The 15851-nt window shown below is 37.6% G+C and overlaps 1 protein-coding gene across 5 annotated transcripts in view; it reads right to left on the bottom strand.

Annotated features, from left to right (window-relative positions):
• The window catches only part of TRMT11 (tRNA methyltransferase 11 homolog), a 49849-nt gene that overhangs the window by 22008 nt on the left and 11990 nt on the right, over positions 1-15851 (bottom strand). For all 5 annotated transcript variants that reach the window (XM_053914277.2, XM_053914276.2, XM_024551861.4 and 2 more), the window contains 4 exons: positions 10702-10782; positions 7923-8087; positions 6554-6626; positions 6297-6428 (listed from right to left, as the gene is read on the bottom strand). In XM_053914277.2, the coding sequence (XP_053770252.1) occupies positions 6297-6428; positions 6554-6626; positions 7923-8087; positions 10702-10782 (451 nt within the window). The remainder of the gene's footprint in view (positions 1-6296; positions 6429-6553; positions 6627-7922; positions 8088-10701; positions 10783-15851) is intronic.

The raw sequence follows: 15851 nt of genomic DNA, 5'->3' as shown, positions 1-15851 counted from the left end.
AGTACAAAGTCCATTACAGCACGTACCTTCCTCTGTAAAAGTCTGCCCCTGCATCCTGAGATCGCCATTAACTTTGTAAAAACACGGGACTAAAGTTACTTGTACGATTATTCGATAGACTACCACTAAAAGAAACACACGGTGCCAGTTCTCCGGTCACCAGAACCATGAAATCAAAGCGGGGCCACATAATGAGCAGCGGAAACCGTGCCGTGCAGCTCAGGTACCTCGTGAATGGAGATGACTACACGTAGAAAGCAGGACAGTCAGGCTGCAGAGGTTCAGAACCTGACATCTGGTAGGTTGTTGGTATTAGTCTTGGCAGAAAAAACAGGTGATAGACGCGGTGAAAACAGCTACAGAGCAGGATGCAGAAGAACAATGGGGGAGGGGATTCACCAGGTATGGGTACCGTTAACAACACAGTGATTGCCAGTTTTTATTTTTCCTTTGCAAATCTGTGTCCCTTTCTGGATACTCTCTGGAAACATTCATTACATGGGGAATTTTAAAGCTCTGATCCCAAATGGGAAAGATGCTGATTAGCACTTCATGTAAAGGACATGCATCTCATCTAGCCTGTTCTGTAATGCATCAACAGTGTCTTCCCCACCAGAAGTCTTTTACTGACTTCTCTAGGTCTCTCTGACCTTCAAGGAGCTCTCCCATTACCTCAACCACATGCTCAAAACCTTCATCACCCACTCAGCAAGCAACATTCATCATGCATTTCACCTTATTATCAGTGGAAGGAATTCTCTTGAAGTCATTCTCTGCCTCCTTCCTTAGGGCTTTCCAACAAGTCATGACCATTTCAGATTTCACCTCATCTATTAATTCTCTAATGTTCACTATATTGTCAGAAAGGTTGTACTTCTATAAAGTTAGTTAAAATAAAATTTGAAGTCTTCATACAAAGCATTTGTGATATGAAGGAATACATTCTACACCATGGTTGACAGATTAAAATAAGTAAGTGGTAAGAGAGACAAGATAGAGTCTGAACTGTATGCTTCCAAACAGCAGGGTTTACGATGCCTGAAACTGTTTGTCAAACTTAGTAATACACCCTTTTTGGAGGGGAAAAAAATAGTTTATTTCCTGGTGGAGTTTACAAAGTATTTTTACTAAAACATTACTTAAATATACACACACATAAATTAGAGATAAATTCCTTATGTTTATATCCCTTACATAACTATAAAACCAAAAATAAATTTATAAATCAAGCCAGAAGCACAAAACTAATACACTTCTAATTAATATTTATGACATAAATATTGGTAAACTGCTAAAAGTAAGTCACTAATTTTTGGCTTAAGAGCAGAAAAAAGTAAGCAAATGTTTTAGATTCTCATTCTAACTTGATCTTTAAGTTTAAGCAGGAAGAAACCTCATTGGGGTCATCATTATCTGTAATGATTTTTTAACCACTACTCTATTATATTAATTATAGCAATTTAACAGAATACTTCCAAAATACCACACTAAAAAAATAGCAGTTCAAAAATTCTTTCCTACGTATTTACCCATATATTTCACAGTAATGAACTGTGTGCAAACTATTAAATAGAAGCAATAAATCTGTACTATGCTTGGACTATTATGATAGCACAGTACCCTATCTTAATTCCATTTTTATTACTATCCTCTACAATGCAAGCATCTACTTAAAATCCAAATCTGCCAGAATAGGCAAATCCATGGGGACAGATAAGTAGTTGCCAGGGATAGAAGTGATAGATAGATCTTCCTCATGTGTACAATGTTTCTTATATAATAACAATTTTCTGGAATTAGATAATGGCATGGTTGCATAACTTTGTGGACATACTAAAAACCATGGACTTGTACACTTTAAAATGTGACTTGTGTGGCATATACATTATATTTTAATTTTTTAATAAAAACCCCTATGTATATAAGGCCCCCATCTTTTCCACGAATCAATTTTGAAGTCACTAATTTTCTTGTGAATCTTCAAGCCTCAGGCTATTTTTAAATGTTACTACAGTTTCAACTCCCATTTGAGAAACAGATATTGTGTTGATTGAAGCACTTATTGAAAATAGTTTAAGGAATCACTTTTTTCTGTTTCCTAGATGAGAAATGAAAAACATGTTTTGTTCACTGCTCTGAGCCACAAAATTCACTTTATTACAATTAAATCTGAGCCCCAACTTCCACTTCGAGGCACTTTATTAGGCTTCTTCACTTTTTCAGCATGTTAGTCACGAGAACTACCAGCTGGATCTCTATCAAAGGGCACGTTTCACAAAGGAACAGTTTCGAATCACTTCAAGACCCTTATCTGTGTGCAGTGACAACTAGAAAACAACTCTACACAGACACGCGGAACCGGGCAAACAGCTACACTCAGTAACTCGGCAACTCCTGCAACATGGAACCCAGAGGAGTCCAACTTATGCCCTGTCCAAATGACCGTTACACAGGTCTTCAGGGTCATTTTCCTGGAGGTGCAACTGTGAATAAACAACCTGCAAATAACAAGCCAGTGACTTTATGGTACAAGGCTCTGTGAGTGATAAGAATGCACTGTGAGGGCACAGAGGAAAGACTGGTCATTCTGCTGAGACGGCTTGGGGAAATGTCACAAGGCGGTGACAGTTAAGTCAGGCCTTGGAAGGTGACTAGAATTTTACCAGTTGAGGAAGAAGAGTAAATCAAATGATGGGGACAGAATGAAGATTCTCCTTTTCTCAAAGGAGAAAAGATACAGTGTACAGAGTATCCTGACTTGGGCAAAAAAATCTGATACACTAGAGTGGGGGAAATCTAGACTAAAGGGAAAAAACCAGAGGTTTGTTGAGTGGCAGTTTCTTCACTGCACTTTTAAACAAATTTTCAATCACTAGCTCCAACCATTCTTCACAAACAACTAAGCTTTTAGGTAGTATTTTGTTTTTACTATGCCTTATACTTTTCGAAATATTTTGGGTTTAAGAAATAGTGCCTGAACTTGATTATAACATATAACTCTTATTACGTTCTTACATTCACTGTACGTAATTACACAAAAAGCATTTCAGAACGTGTTAAACCTGTCTGTCTTTTCATAAGGGCACGTGGGAGCTGTGCTGTTTTTTGTTGTTTGTTTTATAAGCACTGCTTTCGAAGTTACAAAGGCCTGGCCTGCCTTTGGTCAGTATTTGTTTATCAGCTGACAAAACTACACTTTCATTCCACGACTCCTTAATACTGGGCTTATATGTTGTTATCAGTGCTAATTTCATTTAACCTCTTCATTTTAGAAATAAGGAAAATTAATCCCAAGGAGTGAAATGACCTCTAGAGTTACAAAACAGCTAGCTTACTGGTTTCTGTCTTCCCAGTGCTATGCTCACCTACTTCAACATCCTGCCAGATCCCATGTGTCTGGTAGGTGAAGTGACAGATGTAGTTTTATGAATATTTTCAGAGAAGAGCACATTTGTTTATTTCTGTGCAAAAGTGGTTTTTGCCTTAGACAAGTTAAATTCCAGCAGCAAGGCTACTTGCTTAAAATAATGTTTTTTAAAAGATTTCTATGGCAGATTAAAGAAATGGCCCAATTTTGGGCTACTATCTTGCCAATCTAAAGATCTTTTCTTGACTTACAGTCAAAATGGAGGTGTACACAAACACACTTTGCCTCTTCACACCACCACAGAAATAATTACAACTGGACCTCAAAACAAGTAACACCCCAATCCATCAGGAAAATCAAGCTGTATGGAAGTCCGACAACCAAGAATTTAAAGAAACCACACTCATCCAGAAGGGTAGGAGGGGGAGAGATGCAGAGACAGGTGGAGATGTGTGGAGGTGCAATGTGGCACAGTGAGACAGCTGCTGCAGAAGGGGCAGTACCCGCATTCACACGTGGTGGATAAAAATCGGGAGGGATACCTTGGAAGTAAGCGATCCCAGTCCCAGGCCAGACCACATTGCCCACGGTTCCAGTGCCAAGAAGACAAATCCCCATAATATCTGGCTATAAAAACCAATGGGGATTGGAGAGGTGGAAGAAACTGCTGGATTTTCAGGAGACTCGGCTTAAAGGACCCAGATGGACTTTAAAAGTACAGACCCACCCTCTCTGGGATTCAGCACCAGGGCAATAGCTGGAAGGGTGCCAGTTGAACAGGGCATGTGCCCAGCACACCTCTAGAGGCCAGGCAGTGGCACTGTCCCCTCGCCAAGCCCTCCCCCCATACACAGAGCCACAAAGCAGTGAAGCAGGTTGCCCTGCCCTGGTGACTACCAATTTACTGTTACTGAGACAGGGAGTCAAAGCAGCTATACCTATTACACAGAAACAAACACAAGGAGGTTGCCAAATTGAGGAGACAAAGAAATATGGCCCAAATGAAAGAACAAAACAAGACCCCAGAAAAAGAACTAAACAAAATCAAGATAACCAACCTGTCAGAGGCACAGTTCAAAACACTAGTGATCGGGATGCTCAGAGAACTCATTGAGTATAGCAATAACATAAAAGAAAAAATGAAGGTTACACTAAGTGAAATAAAGAAAAGCGTGGAGGTGATGAAGCCAGGATTCACATCAATGATTTGGAACAAAAGGAAGAAATAAGTATTCAACCAAAACAGCCAGAAGAAAAAACAATTCAAAAACCGAGGGTATAAGGACCCCCTAGGACATCTCCAAATGCGCCAACATCCGGACCATAGGGATGCCAGAAGGAAAAGAAAAAGAGCAACTGGAAATCTATCTGAAAAAAATAATGAAGGAAAACTACCCTAATTTGGTAAAGGAAATAGACTTCCAGGAAGTCCAGGAAGCACAAAGAGTCCTAAACAAGCTGGGCCCAAAGAGGAACACAGCAAGACACATCTTAATTAAAGTGCCAAAGGTTAAAGATAGAGAAATCTTAAAAGCAGCAAGAGAAAAGCAGACAGTTACCTACGAAGGAGTTACCATAAGACTCCGCTGATTTCTCAAAAGAAATCCGGCTAGAAGGGACTGGCAAGAAGTATTCAAAGTGATGAAAAGCAAGGATCTACAACCTACATTTCTCTACCTAGCAAAGCTATCATTTAGAATGGAAGGGCAGATAAAGTGCTTCCCAGACATGGAAAAGCTAAAGGAATTCATCATCACCAACCTATTATTACATAAGGGACTTGTTTAAGAAAAAGATCAAAGCTATGACCATTAAAATGGCAACAAATTCACAACTATCAACAACTGAATCTAAAAAAAACAAACTAAGCAAAAAACCAGAACAGGAACAGAATCATAGATATAGAGATCATTTGGAGGGTTATCAGTGGGGAGGGGGAAGGAGGAAAATGGGGGAAAAGGTACAGGGAATAAGAAGCATAAATGGTAGATACAAAATAGACAGGGGTATGTTAAGAATGGTATAGGAAATGGAGAAGCCAAAGAACTTATATACCTTACCCATGGACATGTACTGGGGTAGGGCTGGGGGCTGGGGGGATTGCTGGAGGGAATGGGTATATGGGGAAGAAGGAGGCAAAGGGGGGATATTGAGACAACTGTAATAGCATAATCAATAAAATATATTTTAAATAAATAAAGATCTTTTCTTGTTCAAGACACCTTATCTTTCACTGTTGATGTACAATACGTAGCTCTGTTTATAAATAATAATTACTGAATAATAAAACCCAAACTAATAACGTTGAATATAATCAGAGCCTTAAATATATGCAGAGCTTTTATCTTGATGTTAGCTTTTTAAAGAGATTTATTGCATTTAAGGCGACCATAATAGCCAGTATGTATTAAAGGGGGCCAGTAGTAGATACATGAATCTCTCAGCTAAGTGGTTGAAAGTCACCTACTTGGGGCCTGGAAAAACAGCCCCTGAGCAGCTTTGTCAGGCACTTAGGCAGGTAAGTGTGGCGTACAATAGGGATGGGCAAACTTTTTCTCTGAAGGGCCTGAGAGTAAATATTTCAGCCTTTGTGGGCCACGTATGTTTCTGTCACATATTTTTTTAACCCTTTAAAACTACATAAAACCAGTCTTAGCTCAAGAAACGTACAAATACATGCTGAGGACTGTATTTGCCCCCCAGGCCATAGTTTACGAAACCCTGACATAAAATGAAAAGGTCAAAGTAATTCAATCAGTAAGAGAAAGGGGCTTGTTTTATACACATACATAAGTAAACAAAGACTACCATATACATTAAATACAAAGATATTTATCCTGACTGCAGTTAGGTAGGGAAAAAATTATACTACATATACAAACACGATAGAAAAATGCAACTAAAAATAAAATTATTTAATATTACATACTCTGGTGTGTACACTGGTAACCAATAGACTAGTCTTCCACCTAATACGAGGGTCTCAGCTGCAAAGTTTAACAGGTCAAAAAACATATCACTCAGGTGGTAACTCAAGGAAACAGGAACATGGCTTTCTGGACTAGACAAAGAAAACAAAATTTCAAAATCAGTGAAACATTTTAAGGCTGTTAAACTGAGTTAATGAAAAAGCAGCAATGTGCTTCTTCTCAAAGTAGTAACACATCTTACTGAACTTTCACTTACCATTTTTCTATCCCCTTTGGTATTTCCTTCTGTGAACCTGTTCTTCTTGTAGATTCTCTGATCCCATACGGAGCTGGACAGAAAACACAGGTAACACAGTCAGTCAAAAGTCACCTAATCCCCCCAGTGAGGGCCAGAGGGACGTCATGTGCCTCCAGCTGTGAAACCCTGAGAAGGACACACCTCACCTATGCAACGTTCCAGCTGAGAATGTGTAACATGAGGAAGACTTTGTTGAAAAGTTTTGTGAAGGCAGGCAGGCCAGTGTGTTCCTCAAAAATGTCACTGTCATAAAGCCAGAGAAAGGCCGTGAAAGTGTTAAAAATTAAAGGATGCCTAACAGCCATGATTACTAAACACTAGAGGGGAAATAATGCTAAAAGTGATATTATGGGGTTAACTGACAAAACTGGATGACAACACTATACTGATTTACTGAAATCAGTACCTATACTTTGGCTATCTAAGAGACTACTCTATACTTAGGAGATGCACACTGAAGTACGGGGGCAAAGGGCCACGATGTATACAATTTACTCTCAGCTGACCAGAGAAAAAATTATATTTTATGTAAATACACATGATGAGAGCAAATAATAGATTAAGTAAGAAGTCACCAGTATTCATTAGGTATATTCATAGACATTATAATGCCTTGATAATTTTTCTTTTGTTAGATTTGAAATGATCTAAGTTACCAAAGAATTGAAGTGAGCTGAGATGAATGGGTAATACGCTTGCCACTATTTACAGATTGCCTGCCAAATACTTTAGAAAAGGCATGTCTGTTCCTATAAAGGATGCCTCAAGAGCCCCAAAACTCATGAAGCATGGAAAAACAGATCTCAGGCACATTCCTGAAGTTCAGAGTGTTCGCAAGCCCAGTGATTCACAAAATCCCAAATTTCTTGTAACTCTGAGAAGCAGATGCCAGTGAAAACAGGAACTACAAAAAAATAAGAACTTACACATGGAAAATATGTGTGATATCTGAAACACTCTTCTTCAAAATCTGATACCCTAATTGCAAATGAAATTTTGGTTCCAGTGTGTATACTAATAACCAATGATAGCCAAATAGAAAACAAACATAAAAACAAATATATGCTTCAAATCATAAGCTGAAGAGAAAAAGGAATGACAAGTTAATATGTATAGTTTAAGAAAACTAACAGTAAATTCTTAACTACTTAATTAAATTGCTATCCTACCCTCTATTCATACATTTTTCACTATGTGAAGAAGTCAAGGGTGGGGGAATACTAGTACAAGCTGGCATTTTCTGTGTGTGTTGATAAATTTCGTGTTTTAAATGCAAATGACTTTAGGAAACTAATTTACTCCTACTTTTGTATAAAAACAAACTTACGATCAGTGATGATTGCATCAAAGTATGTGCCCTTCCTCCAGGAAGGTTTCGATGCATCTGAAACCAGGACATCGAGGTAATACTTCTCTAAACCATACTGACGCAGGTTGGCCCTAATGTTTTCATCCGGTCCTCTCCATTTCTGGTTTTTCCTACTAGCCTTTCCTGAAGGGAAAGAAAGAGGAAGATAGTAAATCCTTTATCAAACAGGCATTCTTATTTCTTGTCATTTAGCTAAAAGTTAATGTTTAACTTATCTAAACCTACATTTACTCAAATATTCAATAAAACTTGCTTTCACTTCATTTTTTTTTTCTTTATTGGTTTTAGAGAGAGGAAAGGAGGGAGAGAGGGAAAAGGAGGAGAGGAGGCGAGGGGGAGAAGTGGGGAGGGATGGGGAGAGAAAGACAGAGAGATATCAATTTGTTATCCCACTTATTGATGCATTAACTGGTTGCTTATTGTATGTGCCCTGACCAGGGATCGAACCCCTAACCTTGGTGTATTGGGACAATGCTACCAACTGAGCTACCCCCAAGCTAGGGCAAACTTGCTTTCATTTAAAATCTTAATTTTATTTCTACAAACAAATAATTATTTTTATTTGAACTTATAAAAATATTTTTTAAACAGTAAAATGTACTGATATCTGATTATTTTCTATCACTTTTCAAGAAAAACTAACTTAAAACATTCATTTGACACTTACTGGTTTCAAAGCATATAATAGTAAGATACAAAGTTGAACAGAACATGGTCCCTTTCCCCCAGCAGCAAACAGTCCCGTGTGGAAATGGAGACAAATCAGGTAAATGAAACTGAAATTAAGTGCTAATTTGGGAAATGGTAGAGTGGGGACCACAAAGAGGGGAGGCCAAATGGAGACACTATGGATGGAAAGTTACAGCAGGGGCTGAAGGAAGAAGTTCAAAAGTTGTAGTTCAGGGGGCACAAGTGGGTGATAATACCATGAATTAAGATGAGAGAAACCAAGAGGGAAAAACGAGCTTAGGAAAAAAGATAAGATTCATTTGAGACACGTCAATCTTGCTTGGGAGGTGCCCACAAAACACTCAGAGCTATTCGGCAGGTAGACGGAGGTCAGCACACAAGCAGGAACAGACACCAGTGCATAAACGTAAGTCAAGTCCATTGGGATGAATGACAGTATTAACCTAGGCGGCAGTTACATAAATGTTTGTTTTATAATTCTTCGATTTTTATATACTCTTCTGTATTATTATCTACTTCACAATAAAAACAAAACTTAAAAATCGAAAGAAGAAATACATGACTCTGCATAACATGTAGCAATAGGAGAAGGGGGTAAAGAGATGCCCGGAGAAAAGCAACGTGTAAACACAGGACAAAGAAAACCGCAGGGCCTTAAGAAGAAACAAAGACATAAAAGCATGACCTGATGAGACCGCTGTCTCGGAAGCCAAGGGAGGCTTTATGAAGGGCAACGCTGCCAAATGCTGTGCATCTGTGGCCTTAGAGTTTTCAGTGGGTGTGAAAGCTGGCAAACAATGGGCACCAGAGAATGAGAGATGAAGAAGAGGGGATGGCAAGTAAATACTAGTTTTTCAAGTAGTACTTTGGCAAAGGGGGAAAACAAAATGGTAATGAGAAGGGCCCTATAGATCGATGGAAAAGGTTTTGTGTTTTTAAAAATACAAGAAACTTGAGAATAGTTGAGTTCAGTAAGAGATCAGAAGCATAGGAATGGAGGACATATCCAACAGCACCTTGGATAAGCTCTGAGGAAACTCTACATCCATCAGAACTCTACCCAAGTGTACTGAAAGTTCATAATATAACTTTTAGAACTTTTGGGGGTTCCATAAATAGAAGTTCAAATAACATATACAGGATACTTTCCTTAAAGCAAACATACTACTTCTACTCAAAGCAAACTGGAGTATTTCTTCTTAGTACTTTGCCTACTCTAACATATTGCAGACAAAGTATCTTTTTCTGGTTAGCCTATTTAGGTGAACTTCATAAAATACACATCACTTTCCTTATGACAAATATTACTAAATTCCTATAGTCAAGATAGGAAAAAAGGTCACCAAGTACAATATATCCAATTGCTTCAGCAAAAGAAAATGAAATATAATAAAAATTATCACCTGTATAATTTACAATGAGTAAGAAGAAGGAAAACAGTATTTTAAGGGTTGATTATACTTACAATAATGTAACTAGATATATACAAACATTTTCAAAATCATCAATGGAATCTGACATTTTTCATACTATTCAGCTGTAACAAAATACTTTTCAGTTTGATTCAATTCCAATGAGTAACATACGATCAGCAAAGCTTCCATATTTTAAACTCTTTCTCGAAAGTCCCTCAAAAGCAAGCAATCTTTAAATAGAAAACGTGTTTTATTAGCACGGACATGCTAATCACAAAATGACTAGTCCCGCTCTCCCACTTCTTCTCTTCCAATCCTAAAGTTCTCGACCTTACGGTCTGCCTATTTTTTAAAACTCTCTCTTACTAAGACCACAAAACCTCTTAAGGCAGGGATTTTTCTTACTCATCACTGTGTTCCCTTAGAACAGCACTTTGCACACTGGACTACTTCATAAAAAGCAGATACCCAGTGAAGTCTTATTGTAAAAATAAGCAAAATTATGTAACATCACAACTCAGTATCTTAACATGAAAAGTAGATGTACAATGCCATATAAAACTACTTAGTTATTTTAAAGGCTCATTTGTACAAGAGCAAAGGCTTTAACACTGCCCAGGACCACTACTCACCCAAGCCATGGACTGTGTTGTAGTCTATGTCTGTCCCATATACATATGCACCAAAATGAGCAGATGCCACCAGAAGGCCACCTGAAAAAATCACACTGTTATGATGTGTTAACCAGAAAATGCCAGACTCTTGTTTCTTCCCCTATTTAATCTGATCCAGACTCTTACAAACCAGCTGCAGGCAGAGCACCCTATGGCACTGGTCCTGGACACATTTAGCAGGCCTCAGAACTGAAAAAAACCAACCCGAAGCTATGCTCACTACACTGGTCCCCAAGCAGGTAATTAATGTATGACTTGACATCATTACTTTAAACAGTAATACTTAGAGAAAATTATCTTTTGGAGGTTCAAAATAAGGTACATTTAGACAATACTTCCATCTCATTTTGAGAGGTCTATATAAAGCATCTTGTTCCTTTTTCACAAAAGACCATGTAAGGTGCTACACAGAGCTGGCAATAAATGAGGTCTGACAACTGGGCTCAATTCCCACTGAAGTCACAGAGTTTCATGTCACTTAAGAGGCAATAATGAACATGTAAGACATATATCCTTACAATAATTTAAATATTAGGAAAAGAGATAGTTATTTCTATAACCAGTGAGGCAATGATCTCATTTTAAAACTATAAATATAAATTTCTGAGTAACTATTATGAAACATACAAAAAAGCAATTAACACAGTGACTTTTCTGTTGCTTAGTGCTATGATAATATAAGAACATGACACAATTTGACAGGACCAAGTAATCTGGCAGTTGTGAGCAGCTCACATATAAAGAAAAACCCTAATAAAGATTTAAAAATTAATGAAATCCTCCAAAATAAAGAGTAATACTATTTTTAAATTGTTTTTAAAAATTCACAAAATTAAGTATTTTAATTTTACTTTCATTGAACTTCACTTTTTTTAATCATCCAAATTAAAACACTCTCACTGTCTGGGCAAGTCCTACTAGTTATTCTACAGAAAGGTCTGTCAGTCAAGCTGAAGTCAGGAACACACTCCGAGACTGTGCACAGATGTGGACGAGGGAAACCACCAGGGCCAATTCCCTGGTTACGGAATGTGATCTCTGCAATGGAGACGGGGAGTGCCTCCAGAGGGCGAAGATCTATAAACGACTACTGCTCCTCCCACGGCCATAAAACATAGTCTGGTAACATGTACTTACAAATGCTTTTCTCACGAAAAAAATTGCAATTGACTACTTCCTACTGGAGTCCATGAAGGAGAGAAATGCGGGACTAAAAGGACAGCAAGAACTAACCATGGGTTTCCTCACACTAACTACAAAGGCATTTGTGTGAGGTAAGGTAGGTAAGACGGCCTCATTCTCACTCCATGAATGGAACACTCCCTATCTGGGAAGGCACTGTGTGCGATCAGCTGGAATACTGAGAAAACACTTCACCCAAATTAAGAGGAATTACTACAGCTCTGCCAATTAAGGCAGATACTCACCTAGAAGAACTAGTTGTCAAGGGGAACAGAAAAGCTTTCCTGTGCTTCCTTAAACAGACCCTTTCCGTTTGGTTAGACTGAGTTTTGAGAAGACCCAATTTAGAGTACACTGCTGGAAGGAGACGAACAATCTGTTAGACTGCACCTGTTAACTTTGTGCCCTCCAGGCCTTTAAAGTTGTAAATAAAACCATTATAAATTAGCTTCTCTGAACTCTGGGTAATCACTGGCAATCATCTCGTTGTTTGTTTCCATTAAATCGAAGCATTTTTTGGTTTAGTTATACCTCAGCTGGAGTCTCCTAGAAGCTTTCTGGTGGAAGAAGGGGTGACGTGTTGAGAGAGCAAGTGATGTGACTCACCTGATATCCTATTATATGCTGTCAGGTGTAAAAATACCACAAACTCAGAGTTTTAATTTGTAATTTCTTAAATAGCAACCACTTTAAGGTTAGAGTAATACTGTATAGGCAAAAGGACACAATAAGTGGAATTTATTTATGATAAATTAATTTATGATTCTCATCTTTAGAGATTTAAGTGGAAAGTTCCACAAAACTGTGTTTTTAACACTATGTTACTATGACCATATTACAAATGATAGAAGTGAAGCCCAGAAAGTTAAGAATTCTGTCCAAGGTCACACAGTAACTGACGGAGCAAGGATTTAAAACTCTTTGCTCTTATGGTAGTCTATGCCATACTGTCCCCTTTGGGGTCAGCAGAAACTGAAATAAACATACTTTAGCTAACCAATTAGAGACACAAAAGTAAAATTTGGTATTAAACAAAATAAATTAAGTAAAGCTGCACACTCAGTTAACAAGAGCTGCAAACCATTCACAAGCCTTGCGCCGTATCACAGGCAGGCCTGTGCCTTTGTATGTATTCAACACATTCATGCTGATCATTCCTGTAGCCACGCTCCTCTTAGAACAGCAGGACGTCCTAACCACTGAGAAGGGACCCGGTGGTATGTATCTTCCCCATCAGGAAAATGGATATACAGAACTCAAATAAAATCTTACTAAAATGGGAATCACCAATGCAAAGAATAGTTTTCTGTAGCTCATAATGTCCTTCTAGCTAATGTAGCAGACTGTCTAACAGAATAAATAAGGAAAGGCATTTGGGCCGGAAACGATTACATCTCTCCTTTCAGTTCCCCAGACGCTTTCCACTCTAGTCCATAATCCTGAGAAAAATCACAGGTTATAAGTAGTCAATGAGCAAAGCATTTAGGAAACTAATGTACGTCAATTTTGTACCTGTAACATGAAAAAGGGATTGGATAGACTTGCATTTTCAAAAATTACTAAAAAAGGAAACAACAAAAATCAAATGCTTTGTGAAAAACTACTGCCACGGAGGGCACGGGGATTCTTATTTCTCTAATCCTTCAGAAAGTACTACCCATCAATGAGACAAAAGGCCCAAGAAAGAGGACAAGCTGTGCTTAAGAACTGTGTCTTCACAGCTATTGGCTACTACCAGTTTCAAAACAAAAGCACCAAAAACTAGCTAAAGTCCAAAATCTATGTCTAAACTACAAACACAAATTATACAATGTATTTTAGCAGCATCTTTGTAAAGAACTTCCTCTTGCCATTTTCCATTAACTGTCCTATTTATAGATAAACAGTCAAATGACCAAGATGGGCTACCCACTTTCAGGAGCTGCCCTAAAGCAGTTCAGGGGCAGGACTCCTCACCCCTCACCAAAATAAAGGTAGTGAAGACTCTGCTTGCCGTGGAAGTTAGCATTTCACAACCTACCCAGCCTAAGCTGCATGAAGGAAGGAAATTTTTACTTCCACTGGGAACCCCATTTTTAAGCTTTATGGCCCGGTCTACTTGTGTGTGTGCGCATTAAACATTACATGTATGTATGTATCTCAGAGAGTTATTCTCACCTCACAGAAAAAGTTTTTAAAAGTCTAAGAATAAAATTAGTGAATAATAAAGGATTTAGCCTTAGGAAAAAGATAAATTAGATATATTCCAAACATTGCACAGAAAATAAACTCACAACAGACCAGAGAACTAAAAGGAAAATTTAAGGCATGCGATAGACAACGTATCGATGTTTCTCTCACTCTTTCTCCCTCGCTTCTCCTATAAAAAGTAAAATCTTTAAAAAAAAAAAAAAAAAGGAAAAATTAAGATTACCAAACTAAGCCAAATACATAGCTTAATTCCTTTACAAATTGGATGTAGAAAAAATTTTTTGCATGGCAAAAAGTAATTACATGCTAAATCAAAGAATAAGTGGAAACTGGGAGAAAATACTTTATACGTATATAATATAAATGTTATATATATGTATTTTTATATATAAAGAGAGGGCTAATGTCCCCAACACACGAAGCACTTTGACCAAACTGAGACCAAAATGTCTACCAAAAAAAAAAAAATGGGCAAAAGACACCAAAGATAATTGAAAAAAGTTAGTTATATGAATGGCCCTTAAAATATAAAAACTTATTAGACTTCACTCACAATAAGAGAAATATAAATTAGCACTACATTAAGATAACATTTTCACCCAATGGAATAGCAGAATTTCAAAAGCCTCATGATATATTCTGTTGGCGAGGCTGTGGGGGAACAGGGACTCTCATATACTGCTGGCAAGAGTGTAGGGTGGTTCAATGTAGAGGAACTTAGCAATATTTAACAGAACTACATATGCATACACTCTTCAACCCGGCAATCCAACGTCTAGAAATTTACTCTAGAAATGTATCTCCAAAATTACGAAAATATAAGTGTACAAGATTATTCATTGCAAACATTATTTCTAACTGTAAAATACTGGAAACTACCCAGGTCCAAGTATAGGAAACTGAGTAAATTACAGTACATACACCCATGTAATACAATTATAAAAAAGAATGAAAGATACAGAGAATACACTGATGGTCAAAGAGGAGAGGGCTGGGGAATGGGTGGGAAAAAAAGAATGAAGAAAATCTCTATGAATAAATACAAAGTGACTTCCAGGAAACGTTAAGTAAATTTGCAAATTTAAAACAACATTTACTGTGCTATCTTTTGTGCAAGAAAGAAGTGGAAACAAAATGTACATATATCTGCTTATCATTACAAAAAACACACACAAGAAGAATCGCCTTAGCAAACTAAAAAGCTGGTTTCCTACAATGGATGGGAAAGTGGGATGAAAGGGAGTCACACTTCTCTGAGCATGCCTCCTTGCGTAGTTGACTTCTGGAAGCATATGGATGATTACATATTTAAAAATTAATGAAAACCAACAAGAATGGGATGGGTAACAATCTAAAACTGAGGGAAAACTGATAAACTCAAGTCAATTTCAAATGAATGGGAAAAAGAAGAAAGAACAACTTTTGACTTTATTGACGGTTACAGAGTAGAGGACTGAATACATACCCTGAAAATTTTTTTTCTAGTAAGATTTTTTAGTGGTATGAGCAAAGAAACTTTGAAACTATTTTAGACTCATTGTAGGAATTAAAAGAGTAAGTGTGTTGATGTTGGTAGGAACCAGAGTTCTCACTGTGGAAGCTACTGTGAATATGCAATGGGGGTAGGCACGAAAGAAATCTGTAAGGATAGACTTGAGTTTGTAGTATACGTAAGAATTCACAATTTCTAAAATGTGTATATGTATGTCTGTATGCAAACGCAGTACATATGCAGG

Source organism: Desmodus rotundus, chromosome 11 (genome assembly GCF_022682495.2).
Source record: "Desmodus rotundus isolate HL8 chromosome 11, HLdesRot8A.1, whole genome shotgun sequence".
Lineage (NCBI taxonomy): Eukaryota > Metazoa > Chordata > Mammalia > Chiroptera > Phyllostomidae > Desmodus > Desmodus rotundus.
Note: the sequence above shows the minus strand (reverse complement) of the source record. Positions and strands in the feature narration are given on the sequence as shown.